Source organism: Cetorhinus maximus, chromosome 10 (assembly GCF_964194155.1).
Source record: "Cetorhinus maximus chromosome 10, sCetMax3.hap1.1, whole genome shotgun sequence".
In the NCBI taxonomy this organism is placed as follows: Eukaryota; Metazoa; Chordata; class Chondrichthyes; order Lamniformes; family Cetorhinidae; genus Cetorhinus; species Cetorhinus maximus.
This window is the reverse complement of record NC_135888.1, coordinates 22,607,559-22,626,670: the sequence shown is the minus strand read 5'-3', so window position 1 is coordinate 22,626,670 and position 19,112 is coordinate 22,607,559. Positions and strand designations below refer to the sequence as shown.

The window sequence follows — 19,112 nt, the reverse complement described above, 5'->3', positions numbered from 1 at the left end:
TGGAATCAGAATGTCATGGGTTCAATTCTCACTCCAGACGCTCAAGCACAAAACCTGGATTGAGAATCCTAGTGTGACACTGAGGGAGTGCTACACTGTCAAAGGTGCTATTTTTCAGATGGGACATGAAACTCAGGCCCTGTCTGCCCTCTCAGGTGGATACAAAGGATCCTGTGGGTGGTATTTCAAAGGAGAGCAGAGGAGTTCAACCCGGTCACCTGGCTGATTATTTATCCCTTGACCAACATCACTGAAAAACAGATTCTCTGGTCGTGAGCTCATCGCTGTTTGTGTGATCTTGCTGTACAACCTGGCTGCTGTGTTTCGAAAGTTACAACAGTGACTTTGCTTCCAAAATACTGAATTGTTCTCTGGAAGCTTTGGAACGTCCCGAAGTTGTGAATGGTGCTATATAAATGCAGGCTTTTTGTTTGTTTAAGCATGCGATCCTTCTTATCATTGTACACATTGCTCAAAGCAGCCTGGTCGATGCAGTACCAGTTGGGTTAAGTGTGTGCTGGTGTTGCACAGACACTGAGCAAAGCAAATATTCTGGGCCGGGGCCAGAAGTTGGGACTGGGTCAGATCTCTGATCTTTCCAGAGTGCAGCGATGGAAGGCCCCAGTAAAAAGCTCCCATTGTCGAAATGTTTTCACAAAATCATATTGTGGTCACAGAAAGCTAGCATCAAGGCAGTATACTATTCCCCTTTTTGAAAAGATAGGAGCATTATTGATCTTGGCCTTTATACCAGAGCCCTGCATATCTTACATAAATTTCCACAGTTCTGTCCATTGAGGTGCAGTTGATTTCCTTACATTACACATCACCGTGAGAAGAAACTCTTCATATACCAAAATTTGCACCAGTTTGTATAGTTAGGGCAGCTCTAGCCATTTCACCGAATCACAGAATTTTTACAGCCAAGGAGACCATTCAGCCCATTGTGCCTCTGCTGGCTGTTTGAAGTAACAGTTGTGTTAAGTTCCACGACCTGGCTTTTTGTCCGTAACCCTGTAAATTCCTCAATCTCAAGCACCTCTGCCAATTCCCTGTTAATATTATTTATTGAATCAGTTTCCATTGCATTTTCAGAACGAGCATTCTAGATCCTGACGACTCTCTGAGTGAAAAACATTTTGTCTCATCTCCTCTCTAGATCTTTTGCCAATGATTCTGAATTTATGGCCTCTGGTCATTAGCCCACTCTCCAGGGGGAATAGGTTTTCTCTAGTTACTGTATCAAAACCCCTCTCATCACCCTGAAACCTCTATTAGGTCATGTCTTAGCTTTCTCTGTTCCAATGAGAATAATCCTAAATCTTCCAAACTCCTCTCATGACTGGGGTCCCGCAGCCCTAGCGACATCCTGGTAAACCTTCCCTATACTCTTTCTAAAGACCATTTACATGGAAACTATGTGGAGATGTAGAAGCACAAGAGTTTCTTTACAAGAAAGGAGTTTTGATTGAGTAGATAGGGAGAAACTGTTTCCAATTGCAGGGGGATGAGCAACCAGGGAACACAGATTGATGGTAATTGGCAGAAGAAACCAGAGACGGGATGAGGAGCGATGTTTTTTTGCAGTGAATTGCTGTAATCTGCCTGAGAAGACAGTGGAATGGGGTTTACTAATAACTTTTAAAAGGAAGTTGGAGGAAACAAATGCAGGGCTATGAGCAAGGGAATGGGACCAGTTGGATATCTCTTTTGAAAGAGCTGGCACAGGCACAAGGGGCTGAATGGCCTCCTCTGTTCCCTATGGAGCACCAGAATAGACACAACCACCTGTCTCAGTGATGACCAGCTCAGTGTTTCTCCACAGTTAGACTTTGGGACACACTGAAAATGCTGGAGTCTCAGTAAACACTGAGTGCAGGAGCTTCAAGGATCTGTTCAAATTCTTCACAGAAACACAGACGCGAGATATTCCTTTGATAGGAATGTAACCGAAACATTCGACTTTATTGCTTTTAATTGGTCACTTGAACTTTGTAGTGATCAACAGGCACTCTGCTAATAGGCATGTTATTACTAATATTCTGCTGGGGGAATGTTTATTTATAGGCCTGAAGTGTATCCCCACCAGCCACGTACAATTAAACATAAGTAATAATCTTGACACTCTTCCCTTGTGTGAATTAACGGAAGCAATCTCGGGTTGATTTACAGTCTGACAGGCCGTGATGTGGACACTTCTTCCATCGCCGTAGCCAGCTGACAGATTGACCCTATATGGCAAGAAGGTGTTATGGACTCCCACAACCCATAGGATGGGTGGGGGAGGGAAGGATATTCCCAGCCACCGGATTCCAGCTTGCCACCGGATATGAACACACAATTCCGAGCTGGAACTCTGGTTTCCACTCACTCGGGAACAGGTTTGGAATCCTGTGCTCTCCAATCTGGAGGCGGCAATGCTATCACTGATCCAGGGGCTCGCTGCCTGAACATACTGAATGGCAAAGAGAAATTGCTGACACTTGGTGCTGGTAAATTGCTGAGTCAATGTAATTAACTGTGACCAACCGCTTCCCACTGTAGAAGAGAGCAATGGTTTGAGGCAGTGAAGTTACAGCTTTAGCTTCTCCTTGCTCCAGTTAGGGCTGGTCACAGGATTTATACTGACCCCTGGGCCTTGGATCAGATATGGGCCTGTTCATTTGGAACAAAGCAAAATTGCCCCTCCACTCCAAACCCCATCATAGTGGCACACCTCACAACAAAGTTACAAAGTGTGGAAGGTAAACACATAGTAGACTTGTGGGCGGGGGAAGTGTTTGGAGCTGAGAGTCGACTCCAGTTGATTTCCAACTTTTGCTGGCATACTTCCGAATTCTCTTTGGCATGAAAGCCAACTCTCGGCTGGCAGGATATTGCTTATACTGACACTGATTTGGAACACGCGAGTTGGCACCAGTGCCCTGCATTGTGGAGGTCAGACCATGAGGCTGGTTCGAGTTCCAAAAATGTGCCAGGAGCTGTGCAGTGAATGGTGCGGAGGTGAATGGGGAGTGGCCTCCAAGCCATGAACTTAAGGAAGTCCCCACTGCAGCACAAAGCCAGCCAGTCACAGATAGGTCAAGCCAACATCGATCATGAAAGCAGAGTGGATTCCTTATTGGAATGCCTGGAATTAGTTTATACACTCATCTCCCAGCTGGATTGGCACTGTATGATTTTTTAAAAAATCCTTTCGTGGGACGTGCCATTGCTGGCAAGGCCAGCATAATTGCCTCTTGAGGAGAAGGTGGTGGTGAGCCTCCACCGTGAACCTCTGCAGTCCCGGTGATGCAGGTACACCCACGGTGCTGTTAGGGAGGGAGTTCCAGGATTTTGACCCAGCGACAGTGAAGGAACATCAACGTGGTTCCAGATCAGGATCGTGTGTGGCTTGCAGGGGTACTTGCAGGCAGTGGTGTTCCCATGCATCTGCGGCCCTTGTCCTTGTAGATTATAGAGGTCACGGGTTTGGAAGGTGCTGTCAAAGGAGCCTTGGTGAGTTGCTGCAGTGCAGTGATGGTAACGCCATTGAATGTAAAGGGGAGATGATGCACGGGCTCTTTCATGAATATTTACAAAGCTCAGACCTCTCGACTTTGCCAGTCTTCCACATGATGGGCAGAACGATCTCCTCTGCTGAATGATTCAAGTAATCTGAGGACTCAGCAAGTTGGAAAATATGGAGAGCTGGGTTTTTGATACTTCATATCAAGGAAGGTTGACCAACTCTGGTTGGTTGTGTGCCTGGAAGTTTCATCACATTACCTCTTGTCCCACCCCCACCCCCTGCACTCCTGCCATTGGTCCTTCCATTGGACACCCTGCCTTCTCACAGCCAATTGGAGAGGGAACATGTGCTTTGTTGCCTGATTGGATGATTCTTGACTGTTAGTGAAGGAGACATTTCCCTTCTCTCTGAAAAAGATATTTCAGTATAAGCAATATCCTGGTGTTAATCAGTCTGTATGGGGCCTGGATACTGTCACCGAGCTTACTGCAGACTGGGTATGAGTTCAGATTCTGTGGCAGGAGGTGTTGGTGCCCCACTCCAGGGGCTTGAGCCCATAATCCAGGCCGACACTCCCAGTGCAGTACTGAGGGAGTGCTGCACTGCCGGATGAGACTTGCATTAATATAGCATCTTTTTCAAGCTCAGCATGCCCCAAGGACCCCACACAGACTACTTCTGAAGTGCAGTCACTTTTGTGATATGGGAGACATGGCAGCTAATTTTATGCACAGCAAGATCCCACAAACAGCAATGCATCAATCACCTGATATTTGGTGACGTCGAATGAAGCATAAATATTGGCCAGGACACTGGAAGAACTCCCCTGTTCCATTTTGAGGTTGTGCCATGGGATCGAGAGAGTAGACGAGGCCTCGGTTTAACAAAAATCAGAAAGAGGGCACCTCTGACAGTGCAGCACTCCCTCAGCACTGCACTGGGAGTGTTAGCCTAGATATTGTGCTTAAGCCTCTGCATTGGAGGCTTGAACCCACACTTTTCTGACTAGGTATTACAGGTGTGCTTTAGAAAGTAAATAGGGAGGGGGAGTGTGGGGGTAGGGGAGGAGTGTAATATCTGGATCCATGAACCCCATTACTCCTGACAGTAAAGCTTCCCTTTTTAAGCTGCCACTGATTCTTACATTTGCTTGAGAATTTGCAAATACATTCAAAGAATAAGGAACATATAAAGAATTCTATTTTCTTTACTTAAAGGTTGTAAAAGTAATAAAGCAGGAGTTTGACCTTTATTAATCAGCGTCTGTGCCTTAGAGGTAGTATGACTCTTTAACTCCGCCTCCCTATCTTCAGATCTCAGTTTACTGAATTTTCTGAGGAGTTGGTTTTTATCAAGTCACCAACCCCAGCCCCCTTCAGGAATGACTCTGAAGAATGGAAGGTTTAACCTGCATTGATCTGTGATTTTACAGGATGATAAAACAGTACAGTTCATTGGGAACAAAAATAAAAATAGCTGGAAAAACTCAGCAGGCCTGACAGCATCTGTGGAGAGGAACACAGTTAACGTTTCAAATCCGTATGACTCTTCAACAGAACTAAGGAAAAATAGAAATGAGGTGAAATATAAGTTGGTTGAGGGGGGTGGGACAGGTAGAGCTGTCTAGAGGGCCAGTGATAGGTGGAGGCAAAGAAGAGATTGCCAAAGATGTCATAGACAAAAGGACAAAGGGGTGTTGACGGTGGTGATATTAGCTAAGAATTGTGCTAATGGTGACATTAAGGGTAGAAAGCAGGATGAGCATGTGACAAATAGCCCTAGTGGGGAGTGGGGTGGGGAGAAGGGATCGAAATAGCCTTCCTTTCCTTGACTTCTTGTCTCAATTTCTGGTGCTGGACTGTCCACCAATTCATTACAAGCCTACTGACTCCACAGCTACCTTGACTACAGCTCCTCACCCCGCTTCCTGTAAGGACTCCTTCCCATTCTCTCAGTTCCTTTGCCTCCGTCGCATCTGTTCTGATGATGCCGCTTTCCAAAACAGTTCCTCTGACATGTCTTCCTTCTTCTTTAACCGAGGTTTTCCACCCATGGTGGTTGACAGGGCCCTCAACCGTGTTCAGCCCATCTCCCGTGCATCTGTCCTCACACCTTCCTCTCCCTCCCAGAACCATGATGGGGTCCCCCTTGTCCTCACTTAGCACCCCATCAGCCTCCGCATTCAAAGGATCGTCCCCCTCCATTTCTGCCAACTCCAGCATGATGCCACCACCAAACACATCTTCCCTTCACCCTCCCGGTGGCTTTCTGCAGGGATTGTTCCCTCCGGGACACCCTGGTCCACTCCTCCATCACCCCCTACACCTATATTTTTATTTTCCCACCTATTTCCATTATTTTTTAATGTATTCCTATCTATTGTTTCACCTCCACCTTTTAGCCTATTTCAATCCCTTCTTCCCCACCCCACCCCCACCAGGGCTATCTGTCATTTGCTCATCCTGCTTTCTACCCTTAATGTCACCATTAGCACATTAGCTAATATCCCCACCGTTAACACCCCTTTGTCCTTTTGCCTATGACATCTTTGGCAATCTCTGCTTTGCCTCCACTTATCACTGGCCCTCTATCCAGCTCTACCTGTCCCACCCCCCTCAACCAGCTTATATTTCCCCTCATTTCTATTTTTCCTCAGTTCTGATGAAGAGTCATACGGACTTGAAACATTAACTGTCTTCCTCTCCGCAGATGCTGTCAGACCTGCTGAGTTTTTCCATCTATTTTTATTTTTGTTTCAGATTTCCAGCATCCACAGTTTTTTGCTTTTATCTTACAGTTCATTGGGAGGCCATTTGACCCATCAAGTTTGTGCTGGCTCTTTCAAAGAACAACTCAGTTAGTCTCACCACTTGCACTTATACAGTGACCTCAAGAATGCTTTGCAATACCTTTTTTGTTTGGAAGAGCAGTCACTGTTGTAATGTAGAAAGCATGGCTGCCAATTTGTACACAGCAAGATCCCACAAACTGTGCTCTCCCCAGATTTCTGCAATTATTTCCCTCCTCCCATGTATTTATCCAATTCTCTTTTGTGCTTTCCTTGTTTCCCACACTGTGTGCAGATCTTAATATCCGCTAACTTTATCCCAGAAAGCCTTGTCCTTCAGGAGACATCTATCCTCCCGCACTCACCCTAACTGAGAACAAAATTATTGGACAAATTAGGGAAGTGGCTTCTGATGAACAGCTACTCAGATCATCCCCGATCTCATTGAATGGCAAGAAGAGCCATTTCTTGATTCTATGCTTAAGGCCTGAGAGACGAGGGGGTTTGTAGTTCACACAGATTAGCTGGACAAAGAGTTCTCCCTGGTTGATGTTTTTCCCTCAGCTGACATCACCAAAATAAATTATCTGGCCATTGTCTCATTGCTGTTTGTGGCTCAAAAGCAAAAGGTAGTGTATTGGCTGTAAAGCACAAAAGTTCCTTATTTCTTGTCAGAGTTGTACCTTTCTATTGTCGAAAGGTCCCCTGGTGTTTATGTGTTCCTATTAACGCTCATTGTGGTAATTCTTTCTATGCATTGAAATTATTGATGGCCAAACGATATAAGATTTGGATCTGAAGAAATCCTGAGAAAGAAACAGAAGACGCTGGGAGAATCAGAAAGGTCAGGCAAACAGAGCGGGAAAAGATCCCTTCATTACAAAATAGCTGCTAATAAATCCAATCGGGAATTCAGCAGAAACTTCTTTACCCAGAGAGTGGTGAGAATGTGGAACTCGCTACCAAAGGGAGTGGTTGAGGTGAATAGTGTAGATACATTCAAGGGGAAACTGGATAAACACATGAAAGAGAAAGGAATAGAAGGATATGGTGATAGGTTGAGATAAAGAGAGGCACAGGGAGAGGATCATGTGGAGCATAACCACTGGCTTGGACCGGTTGAACTGAATAGCCTGTTTCTGTGCAGTAAATTCAACGTAATTTGATATTGTTTATATTGCACTTTATGGCTTTAAGTTGAACTACTTGGTGGTATCAGACTTTGTACTTCCAGGTGTGTGGTAAATGGGGGTGTTTTGGAGTGGCCTCGGACTTGCTTGGATCTGTGAACCCCTCTTGTAGATCTGTTGAAACTAAAGCTTCTCTTTTTACGCTGCCACTGAGTGTTATATTTTCAGGAGATTTACTTTGTAATGTTTTTGAGAGCAATAAAAAATACAAACACATCCAGCCTCCTTAAATCAAAGGCTGTAAAAATGCAGCCATGGCGTTAGTCCAGAGAATCTGTCCTTTGATTCTCAAAGCACAAAACAGCCAGACTGTGGCCCAAAGTATCATCTCCTCAGCCCAGAGAATGCAGCTCTGACTGAGGTTGACAAAACCTCTCTCCAGCCCTCTCCTCCCTTTCTCTTTACCCAACTCTTTGTGAGTGGTGCTAGCTAGGATCAGCTGCCAGTGATAGTCAGGCTTGGACTAATGCCATAGGGCAATCTTTGCTCTCTAGAGCTCAGTGAGATGTTAAACAGGCCGTGGTAGCTCAGTGTAGAAAGATGCAACAATGACTGCGATTGAGTGGAGCCTATGAAAGGCCGGGAGTCGCGTTCCCTGACATGTCACCTTGCTAGCCCTGAATAAGATGCTGAGAGCACAGAGGAAATTCATTCGACCCATGCTGCCTGTGCCTGCTCTTTGAAAGACCTAACCAATTAGTCCCACTCCCCTGCTCTTCCCCCACAGGCCTGCATTTTTTTTCCTTTTCAAGTATTTACACAATTCACTTTAAAGTGTCTCAAATCAGGCTGCCCAAAAACAGGAGTTGTCCGAAAATGTGCCATGCATCAGTTTTAATTGAATAAAATTTAAAAAAAACTTACCTGGACAATTTGGCTGGGCGCTAAAATTGGCACCGTGTGTGTCAGACCGGCTGTGTTATCCCCTTCTCCAATTGCACGCTAGTCTATTCTGGCAGTCCAAGGGACCCTTCAACCCCCCACTGGCCTGGCCCATGGCTCAAACCACCTGACCCAAAATCCGGCAAGATCTAAGCTCTGGAATGGCCTTATCCCGAGGTTGCTGGTTGTGATACACTGCAGCTGTACTATTCATTCTACTTCCACCACACTTTCACATAGTGCATTCTAGATCACAACAGCTCATTGCATTAAAAAAAACTCCTCACCTCTAACTCTTTTTGCCAATCTGTGTCCCTCTGGTTACTGACCCTCCTTATTTACTCTATCAACAACCCTTCATAATTTTGAACATCTCTATAAATTTTCCCTTAACCTTCTCTGCTTTAAAGAAAACAACCCCAGTGTTGTTACTGCAGCCGAGACTAGTTTGCCTCATTGCTGAATCTGATTCCTTTAAAGTTCTGAACCTTGGTCTTCTTCCTCTGCTGCCTCACTGAAAGAAGTTGGATCAAATACCTGTGTTGTGGTCAGCATTAAACTTCAATGGAGATTTTGGTTGAAATGGTGGATACTCTGGTTTGAGAATGGGCGTTACCCTGATTGAACCCATTCATTAAAAAAAAATTCTTAAACACAGGCTGTGGGTGTCACTGGGTAAGGCCAGCATTTATTGCTTATTCCTAGTTACCCTTGAACTGAGTGGCTTGCTAGGCCACTTCAGAGGGCAGTTAAGAGTCAACCACATTGCATTGGCTCTGGAGTCACATGTCGGCCAGACTGGGTAAGGATGGCAGATTTCCTTCCCTAAAGGGGCATTAGTGAACCAGATGGGTTTTTACAACAGTTTCGTGGTCACTATTACTGAGACTAGCTTTCAATTCTAGATTTTTTTTCATTAAAAAAATTTGAACTCCTGCAACTGCTACTAAGGGATTTGAACCCACATCCCCAGGATATTTAGATGGGTCTCTGAATTATTAGTCTAGTGATATTACCACTACGCCACCATCACCCCCATTGCATTAAGCATCAATAACTGTGAAGTGCTTTGCAATGTCCTGATCCCAGGAATGTGCGTTTGTTTTCTCTTCAGTTTTGGAATGAACTGGACACGGGATAGAGAATAAAGACAGGCTCTGAGCGAGAGTGATGATTGACAGCTCATGTGCAGTGGACATGGACTATTCAATGCTTTATAATTTTACACTTTAAAACTCTCTCCTCCAGGAATTTCTGGAAGATCCGAAGTATAAAGATGAAGAAAACCTGGCAGAAAATCTGGAATCTTTCAAAAGTAAATGACAGAATGTTCCTATTGCTCCCTATTGTTAGTGTCAGTCTAGCTGTGGCTCAGTGACTTGCACAGTTGCTTCAGAATTTTAAGGTGCTGGGTTCAAATCCTACTCCAGGGCTTCAGCAGAACAAGCATGGTTGTGACGTTCTAGTGCACTGCACTGTCGGGAGCCCTGTGTTTTAGATGACATGTTAAACCATGGCCCTATCTGCCTGCTCAGGTGGAAGTAAAAGATCAGGTGGTGCTATTTTGAAGACGAGCAGGGAGTTTCTTCCCACTGTCCTGACCAATTTTTATCCCTCAGTCAACATGGCAGTAAAAAAAAAGCAAGTCATTATCACATTGCTGTTTGTGGGAACTTGCTGTGTGCAAATTGGCTGCCATGTTTCCTACATTACAACAGTGACTATATTTCAAAAAACACTTCATTGGCTGTAGAGCACTTTGAGATACCCAGTAGTTGTGAAAAGTGATATATAAATGAAAATGTTTCTCTCTTTTCCTATTATTCCAATTGGTGCTGGTTATCCTAGTTGGTATAGGGTACCCTTATGTTGTCAGATGCCCCTGTTGTTGCTGTGTATCCTTCTCAGTGTTAGGTACCTGGTTGGGTGCCAGTCATCCCTGTGGGTGCCGGGTGCCCTCTGGTGCTGAATTAAGACCTGATGGAGTTGGATTGTGATCTGTGTGGGTGTTGGGACATTGCTTGATACATCAATGTGGCTGCTGTTAACCTGGTAAAACCATTTTGTAGCTACACAAAGGACAGGCCACATTAACACCTTGTCCTTTTCTCTTTCCCATTCACTATAAACAGTCTCGTGCCGCCTCAGGAAGTGTTGATAAAATTCAATTATCCATTGCTGGCGATGATGAACCCTTTATGTTTCTCTTTAATGATTCACACTGAGATGGAATGTGGAATGGATTGTCAGAAGCATGAACCATCAGAATGGGTTCACCTTCTACATTACTTATAGCTTACAGTCAAATAAATCCCTGTGAAATGGCCACATTATCTCCCTGTTAACTGGTAAGGTGGCAAAATGATCATTGACTCTTACAACATAGGAGGAGGCCTTTCAGTCCAAAATGCCTTTGCTGGCTCTTTGAGAGAGCTTCCAAATTAGTCCCACACTCTCTGCTCTTTTCCCGTCTCCCTGTAATTTGTTTCCCATCAAGTATTTATCCAATTTTCTCTTGAAAGTTATTATTGAATTTGCTCCTACTAATCTTTCAGGAAGCACATTTCAGATCACAATAACTCACTGCACAAACAATTTTTTTCCTAATTTCCACCACCACCCTCCCCCCGCCCCACCCACCCAGCTTACTTGCCAATTATCTTAAATCTGTGTCCCCTGGTTACCACTGGCAGCCATGTCTTCAGCTGTCTAGAGGTACAAGATGTGGTCCTTCAATCCTGATAACCTCAGCCTTTCCACATGTCTTTGAGTCTGCAGATTGCAGATTGAGTTCCTGTGCTAAAGAGTTTTTGCCATTGTGAGACACCCTTCGTTCACCCCTCCCCCCAGTGTTCCTGATGGGTGACCAGGAGGTGGGGTGGGGGTCTGGTGGGGGGGTGGGTGGCATGAGGTGTCATCCACTCCCTAGTCCTTGTCCAGCATCCCTCAGGCCAACATTACGAAGTTCGGACACCCGGCACCCACAGGGATAACTGGCACCTACCCAGGTATCCAACACTGAGAAAGATACACATGTCCAACAGTGGCATCTGACGTCGTAAGTGTACCCCGTACTGACTGGGATAACCAGCATCGATTGGGATAATAGGATAAGAAAGATTGATTTTCATTTACACAGCATTTTCACTACCACTGGGTGTCTCAAAGCTCTTTGCAGCCAATGAAGTAATTTTTGAAGTGTAGTCACTGTTGTAACATGGGAAACATGGTAGCCAATTTACACACAGCAAGCTTCCACAAACAGCAAAACTTGGCACGCTCTGTGTTATGGGTGTCGTTGGCAAGGTTGGCATTTATTGCCCATTCCTGGTTGCACTTGAGAAGATGGTGATGATGCTTCTCCTTGAATTGCTGCAGTCCGTGCGGCGAATGCTCCATCACCGAGATTGTTGCCTTCCATCTTTGTAACATAGGAACAGGAGAAGGCCATTCAGCCCATCGAGCCTGCTCTGTCATTCAATACGATCATGGCTGATCAAACACTTCAATGCCTTTTACCCACACTATCCCCATAACCCTTTACGTTATCGTTAATCAGAAATCTATCAATCTCTACCTTAAACATACTCAGTAACTGAGCTTCCACAGCCCTCTGGGGTAGAGAATTCCAAAGATTCACAACCCTCTGAGTGGAGAAATTTCTCCTCATCTCGGTCCTAAGTGGCTTCCCCCTTATTTTGAAACATCGTCCATCTCTACCCCAGCTCAGCCCATCTGCTGCTAAAACCTTCGCTCGTACCTTTGTTACCTCAAAGCTCAATGATTCTGATATTCTCCTGACCAGCTTCCAACATTCTACCCTCTGTAAACTCCAGCTCATCCAAAATTCTGCTGCCTGTTACCTAACTCGCATCACCCCCTGTTCACCCATCACCTCCTGTGCTTGCTAACCTACACTGACTCACAGTCCGACAATGCTTCAGTTTCAAAATTCTCACCCTTGTTTTCAAATCCGCCCACGGCCTCAACCTTGGCTATGACCTTGACTTCCTCCAGCTCCACAACTCTGCGAGATCTCAGTGCTCCTCCAATTCTAGCCTCTTGAGCATTCCTGATTTTAATTGCTCTGCCATTGGTGGCCGTGCCTTCAGCTGCCTGGGCCGTAACCTCTGGAATTCCTTCCCTAAACCTACCCTCCTTTAAGATGCTCCTTTAAATCTTCCTCTTTGACAAAACCTTTGGTCACCTGTTCCTAATATCTCCTGAAATGGCTCAATGTCAAATTTTACCTGATAATGCTCATGAAACTTTACTACATTCCTCCTCCTCCAGGTCCCATGCCCTAAGAAGGCGTTGGTGACCATGGACTTCCATTGGATTGGTCCATGATTATGCTTGGCAAAGTACTGCAGCGGTTTGCCATTGCTTTCTGCAGTATGGCTGACCAGGAAACTCTCCCACCCTTGCCGCCCTCTTACCGCCCGCCATCAGGCGTATTGGAAGGATTTACAGGCTGATAATCAACCTGACTGGCCACGCTACGAACACACCTTCCATGGCCACCAAGTCCTGGGGTGGAACTCGAACCCAGGGCTTCTGGCCCATAGGTAGGGAGGCCAACCACTGAGCCGCAGGGCCTCCTCTTTTACTACACTTGTAGGCGCTATATAAATGCAAGTTGCTGTTAATGACTATTTCAATGAGAGAAGACTCATTCTATTCCAAGTTTAATCCTTTTACCTATAAAACCACAGTTAAGTTAATCGGTTTGTAAATGCATGCAGCTGCTGATGTATTCAGTAGTATGTTGAGATTTGCCTAATCTGGTTTTTCTCTGTTCTTGCAGAGAAGTACATGGAATTTGATCTCAATGACCAAGGTGACATTGGTGAGTCTCAGGGTATAGCACACACACAAAGACCTGATCATTCTTTATCAGACATTGAAATGACATTGAGTGTAATGTAAATATTCCACCTGCCTGTGTTGCTTCTGCTCTTTAATGTTTCAAAGTGAAGAAGGTAACATATTCTTCGGCTGTGCTCTGGGCGCGTGCTGGGGGTGCGAAGATTCTCCCGCAGCCTGGTCTCGGCTTATACATACGTTTTCTTGTCTTACCTTTTAACCGTCACTCTGAGTTAACCTTTACCATTCAGGAGAAACTTCTTTACCCAGAGAGTGGTGAGAATGTGGAACTCGCCAACCACAGAGAGGGATTCAGGTGAAATAATGTAGATGTGTTTAAGGGGAAACTGGATAAGCACATGAGGGAGAAAGGAATAGAAGGGATTGGCAATAGGATGAGATACAGTAGGACAGGAGGAAGCTCCTGTGGAGCATGAACACCAGCAGAGACTTGATGGGATGATTGGCCTGTTTCTGTGCTGTAAATGCTTCATAATATTTGCTTACACATCATGCCTCATGTCATTCACCTCCTTTCAAGGATGACACCAACAACAATTTGCATTTATACAGCACTTCACGAGAGAGGTTGAAACGTATAAAATTCTTAGTGGGCTTGACAGGATTGTTGCTGAGAGGCTGTTTTCCCCTGGCTGAAGAGTCTAGAATACAGCCTCAGAATAACGGGTCGGTCGGTTAGGACTGAGATGAGGCGAAATGTCTTCACGCAGAGGTTTATGAATCTTTGGAATTCTCTACTGCAAAGAACTGTGGGCGCTCAGTCATTGAGTTGGCCGAATTGGCCTGAGGGGCTAAATGGCCTTGTGCCTACTCCTACGAGAATGTGGAACATATTCAAGGTAGAGATTGATAGATTTCAGACACTAAGAGAATTAAGGGAAATGGGGAGCGGGTGGGAAAGTGGAGTTGAGGAAGAAGATTAGCCATGATCTTATTGATTGGCGGAGCAGGCTCAAGGGGCTGAATGGCCTCCTCCTGCTCCTACTTATGTTCTTAACTGAACACAGTCCTGAAGGAGCAGCGACCTGACCCTGTACATTGTATTTACTATTAGCCTCTCTCTCCATGACTGACTGCAATCTGTTCAGGTAACATCCCCTGCCCATTATTTTAGTTATTAAATCACAGGATCATACAGTGCAGGAGGCCATTCAGCCCATCGTACCTGTGCCAGCTCTTTGAAGGAGCTATCCAATTAATCCCACTTCACTCCTACTCTTTCCCCGTAGCCCTGAAAATTTATCCTTTTCAAATATTTATTCAGCTCCCTTTTGAAGGTTCCTGCTGATCTGTTTGCACGGCCCTTGCAGTAAATAATCTCGTCTCCTCTCTGGTTCTTTTGTCAGTTTTCATAGATCGGTGTCCTCTGGTTACTGACCCTCCTGCCAGTGGAAGCAGTTTCTCCTTATTAAAACTCCAGATAGTTTTGAGCCCCATTAAATTTCTCCTTAACCTTCTCTGCTTTGAAAATAAAGTAGATTTGCGACTCCGTTCATGAGGCAGACAGGAAGGAATGTCACGCAGCTCCTTCCTGGGAAATATTGCACCCTGAAGCTAGTTACATGGGCAGGGCCAAAGTAATCAACAGCAGTGGTTTCTGAATGATTTATTTTTCTCATTCGTCCTCGGGTTGTGGGTGTCGCTGGCAGGGCCAGCAGCTATTGTGGTGAATGTGCTTTCACAGTGATGTTGGGAAGCGAGTTGTCTCCATTCTGACCCAATGAAGGGTCATTTTCGGTCCCGACATACAAAGCTCATTGACTGCCAGCTCTCCCTCATCTGTTGGTGAAAGGTTTGTGTAACCGTCACAATGGTGACTCGTGGATATCTGTGAAAAGGAACGCACCCACCGAAACATTTGTGTTTGCACGTCTGCAGTTCATGAACTGCCCCTCTGTAGTGAGTGAGGCCATTCAGCCCGTCTTACGCACACCCATCCACAGAAAGCCCCACTCCCCATCACAGCATCCAACTGTTCCTTCGCTATCGCCAGGGTTTTACCTACGCTAAGATAAAAGCAAAAGACTGCGGATGCTGGAAATCTGAAACAAGAACAGAAAATGCTGGAAAAACTCAGCAGGTCTGACAGCATCCGTGGAGAGAGAAACAGAGTTAACGCTTTGAGTCTGTATGACCCTTCTTCAGAGCTAAAGGGGAGTAAAAATGTGATGGAATTTATACTGTTTAAGTGGGGGTGGAGGTGAAGCTGGATAGAAGGCCAGCGATAGGTGGGGGCAAAGGAGAGTTTGACAAAGATGTCATCAACAAAAGGACAAAGGAGTGTTAATGGTAGTGGTAAGGGCTAAAGGAGGTGCTTATAGTGGCATTAAGGATAGAAAGCAGAATGTGATAATAGCAGGGTAAGCACTCTGGAAAGGACAACATGAACAAGTGACAGATGGCCCTTGTGGGGGTGGGGTGGAGTGAAAAAGATCGAAAATAGGATAAAAGGTGGAGATAAAATAATGAATAAATGAATAAAAATTAAAATTAATAAAAATAAAAATGGAAAAATGGGGGTAAAAAAGGGGTGAGGATAGAGAAGAGAGTTCATGGTCTGAAGTTGTTGAACTCAATGTTAAGTCCAGAAGGCTGTAAAGTGCCTAATCGGAAGATGAGGTGCTGTTCCTCCAGTTTGCGTTGGGCTTCACTGGAACATTGCAGCAGGCCAAGGATTTACATGTGGGCATGGGAACAGGGTGGTGTGTTGAAATGGCAAGAGACCGGCAGGTCTGGGTCATGCTTGTGGACCAAAGGTGTTCCACAAAGCGGTCACCCAGTCTGGGTTTGGTATCTCCAATATAGAGGATACCGCATTGGGAGCAGTGAATGCAGTAGCTTCACCTGAAAGGAGTGTTTGGGCCCTTGGACGGTGAGGAGGGAGGATGTAAAGGGGCAGGTGCTTCATCTTCTGCGATTGCATGGGAAGGTGCCATTGGAGGGAGATGAGGTGTTGGGGGTGATGGAGGAGTGGACCAGGGTGTCCCAGAGGGAACAGTCCCTATGGAATGCCGACAGTGGGTGGTGAGGGGAAGATGTGTTTGGTGGTGGCATCATGCTGGAGTTTACGGAAATGGTGGAGGATGACTCTTTGAATGCGGAGGCTGGTGGGGTGAAAACTGACGACAAGGGGGACCCTATCATGGTTCTGGGAGGGAGAGAGAGGCATGAGGGCAGAGGCGTAGGAGATGGGTCAGACACGGTTGAGGGCCCTGTCAACCACAGTGGGTGGGAAACCTCGGTTAAGGAAGACATATCGGAAGCGTCGTTTTGGAAAGTGGCATCATCGGAACAGATGCAACGGAGGCGAAGGAACTGAGAGAATAGGATGGAGTCCTTACATGAAGCAGGGTGTGAGGAGCTGTAGTCGAGATAGCTGTGGGAGTCTATGGGCTTGTAACGAATATTGATGGACAGTCTATCACCAGAAATTGAGACCGAGAGGTCAAGGAAGGGAAGTGTTGGAGATGGATCATGTGAAGGTGATGGGTGGAAATTGGAAGCAAAGTTGATAAATTTTTCCAGGTCCAGGTGTGAGCATGAAGTGGCACCAAAACAGTCATCGATGTAGCGAGAAAAGAGTTGTGGGAGGGGGCCAGAGTAGGACTGGAACAAGGAATGTTCCACATACCCCATAAAGAGACAGGCATAACTGGGGCCCATGCAGGTCCCCATAGCCACACCTTTTATTTGGAGGAAATGAGACAGGTTTAAGGAGAAATTGTTCAGTGAGAGAACAAATTCAGCCAGGCGGAGGAGAGTAGTGGTGAATGGGGATTGTTCGGGCCTTTCTTCAAGGAAGAAGTGGAGAGCCCTCAGACCATCCCGGTGGGGGATGGAGATGTAGAGGGATTGGACGTCCATGGTGAAGAGGAGGCGGTTGGGGCCAAGGAACTGGAAATTGTTGATATGACATAGGGCATCGGATGAACCGCGGATGTAGGTGGGAAGAGACTGGACAAGGGGAGAGAGAACAGAGTTAAGATAGGAAGAAATGAGTTCCGTGGGGCAGGAACAGGCTGACATGATCGGTCTACCGGGACAGTCCTGTTTGTGGATTTTGGGGAGCAGGTAGAAGTGGGCGGTCTAGGGTTGGGAAACAATGAGGTTGGAAGCTGTGGAGGGAAGGTGAGGTCAGTGACAGTCCTGGAAACAATGGCTTGATGTTCGGTGGTGGAGTCATGGTCCAGGGGGAGGTAGGGGGAAGTGTTTGAGAGTTGACACTCAGTCTCTGCGAGGTAGAGGTCAGTACGCCAGACAAAAACAGCACCACCTTTGTTGGCAGGTTTGTTCTTTTCAGAATGCTTACCTTTATCCTGCTATTATAACATTCTGCTTTCTTACCTTAATGACAAGAAAATTGATGAGGTGGTAAATAGTGAGGAGGATAGCCTTAGATTACAGGAGGATATAGACAGGCTGGTCAGATGGGCTGATCAGTGACAAATGGAATTTAATCCGGATAAGTGTGAAGTGATGCACTTGGGCAGGACAAACAAGGCACGATGAATGGTAGGACCCTGTGAAGTACCGAGGATCAGAGGGACCTTGGTATGGATGTCCACCGGTCCCTTAAGGTAGCGGCACAGGTAGATAAGGTGGTTAAGAAGGCATATGGGTTACTTGCCTTTATTAGCCAAGGCACAGAATATAAGAGCAGGGAGGTTATGCTGGAGCTGTATAAAACGCTGGTTAGGCCACAGCTAGAATATTACGTGCAGTTCTGGAATCCGCATTATTGGAAGGATGTGATTGCACTAGAGAGAGTGCACAGGAGATTTACCAGGATGTTGCCTGGGCTGGAGAGTTTTAGTTATGAGGAGAGATTGGATAGACTGGGGTTATTTTCCCTGGAGCAAAGGAGATTGAGGGGGGACATGATTGAGGTGTATAAAATTATGAGGGGCGTAGATAGGGTAGACAGTAAGGAATGTTTCCCCTTGGTGGAGGGATCAATAACCAGGGGGCATAGATTTAAGGTAAGGGGCAGGAGGTTTTGAGGGGATGTGAGGAAGAATTTTTTCACCCAGAGGGTGGTGGAAATCTGGAACTCACTGCCTGAAAGGGTGGTAGAGGCAGAAACCCTCATAACATTTAAGCAGTATTTGGATATACACTTGCGATGCCATGGCATACAAGGCTATGGGCCTAGTGCTGGAAAATGGGATTAGAATAGTTAGGCACTTGTTTGACCGGCGCAGACTCGATGGGCCAAAGGGCCTTTTCCTGTGCTGTAGACCTCTGTGACTCTATGCTCTATCAGCACCTCATTTAGCCCTTACTACTACCATTAACACCCGCTTTGTCCTTTTGTTCATGACATCTTTGTCAATCTCTCCTTTGCCCCCACCTATCGCTTGCCTTCTATCCAGCTTCACCTGCTCCATCCCTCTTAAACAGTATAAATTTCATCATGTTTCCAATTCTCTGTAGCTCTGAAGAAGAGTCATATGGACTCGAAGTGTTAACTCTGTTCTTCTCACCACAAATGTTGTTAGATCTGCTGAGTTTTTCCAACATTTTCTTCTTTTGTTTTACCTACATTGCCTGTCTTTGAGTCCCTCTGGAGGGGGCTGTATTCGTTCCTGTTAGCTGGTCGTAATAGCCTCAACATGGGATCAGTAACTTCACTGCCCCCTTACTTTAAGATTGTGATTGAGAGGTTCGGCAGGGTGAACGTAGAGAAGATATTTCCATTTGTGAGGGAGATCCTAACTATCTTGCAAAAATACAAATTAGAGACTAATAAATCCAACTGGGAATTCAGGAGAAACATCTTTACCCAGGGAGTGGTAAGAATGTGGAGCTCACTGCAATAGGGAGCGGTTGAAGTGAATAGTATAGATGTATTAAA

At 45.7% G+C, this 19,112-nt stretch overlaps 2 protein-coding genes across 2 annotated transcripts in view; both read left to right on the top strand.

Moving 5' to 3' along the window:
- The window catches only part of lamc3 (laminin, gamma 3), a 107,399-nt gene extending 98,224 nt beyond the window's left edge, over window positions 1-9,175 (top strand). The window contains exon 29 of the transcript XR_013577742.1: window positions 9,126-9,175. The gene's annotated coding sequence lies outside the window, so the exon portion shown is untranslated. The remainder of the gene's footprint in view (window positions 1-9,125) is intronic.
- The window catches only part of aif1l (allograft inflammatory factor 1-like), a 39,189-nt gene that overhangs the window by 2,485 nt on the left and 17,592 nt on the right, over window positions 1-19,112 (top strand). Inside the window, exons 3-4 of the mRNA XM_078550143.1 lie at window positions 9,620-9,686; window positions 13,179-13,220. Coding sequence (XP_078406269.1) covers window positions 9,620-9,686; window positions 13,179-13,220 — 109 coding nt within the window. The remainder of the gene's footprint in view (window positions 1-9,619; window positions 9,687-13,178; window positions 13,221-19,112) is intronic.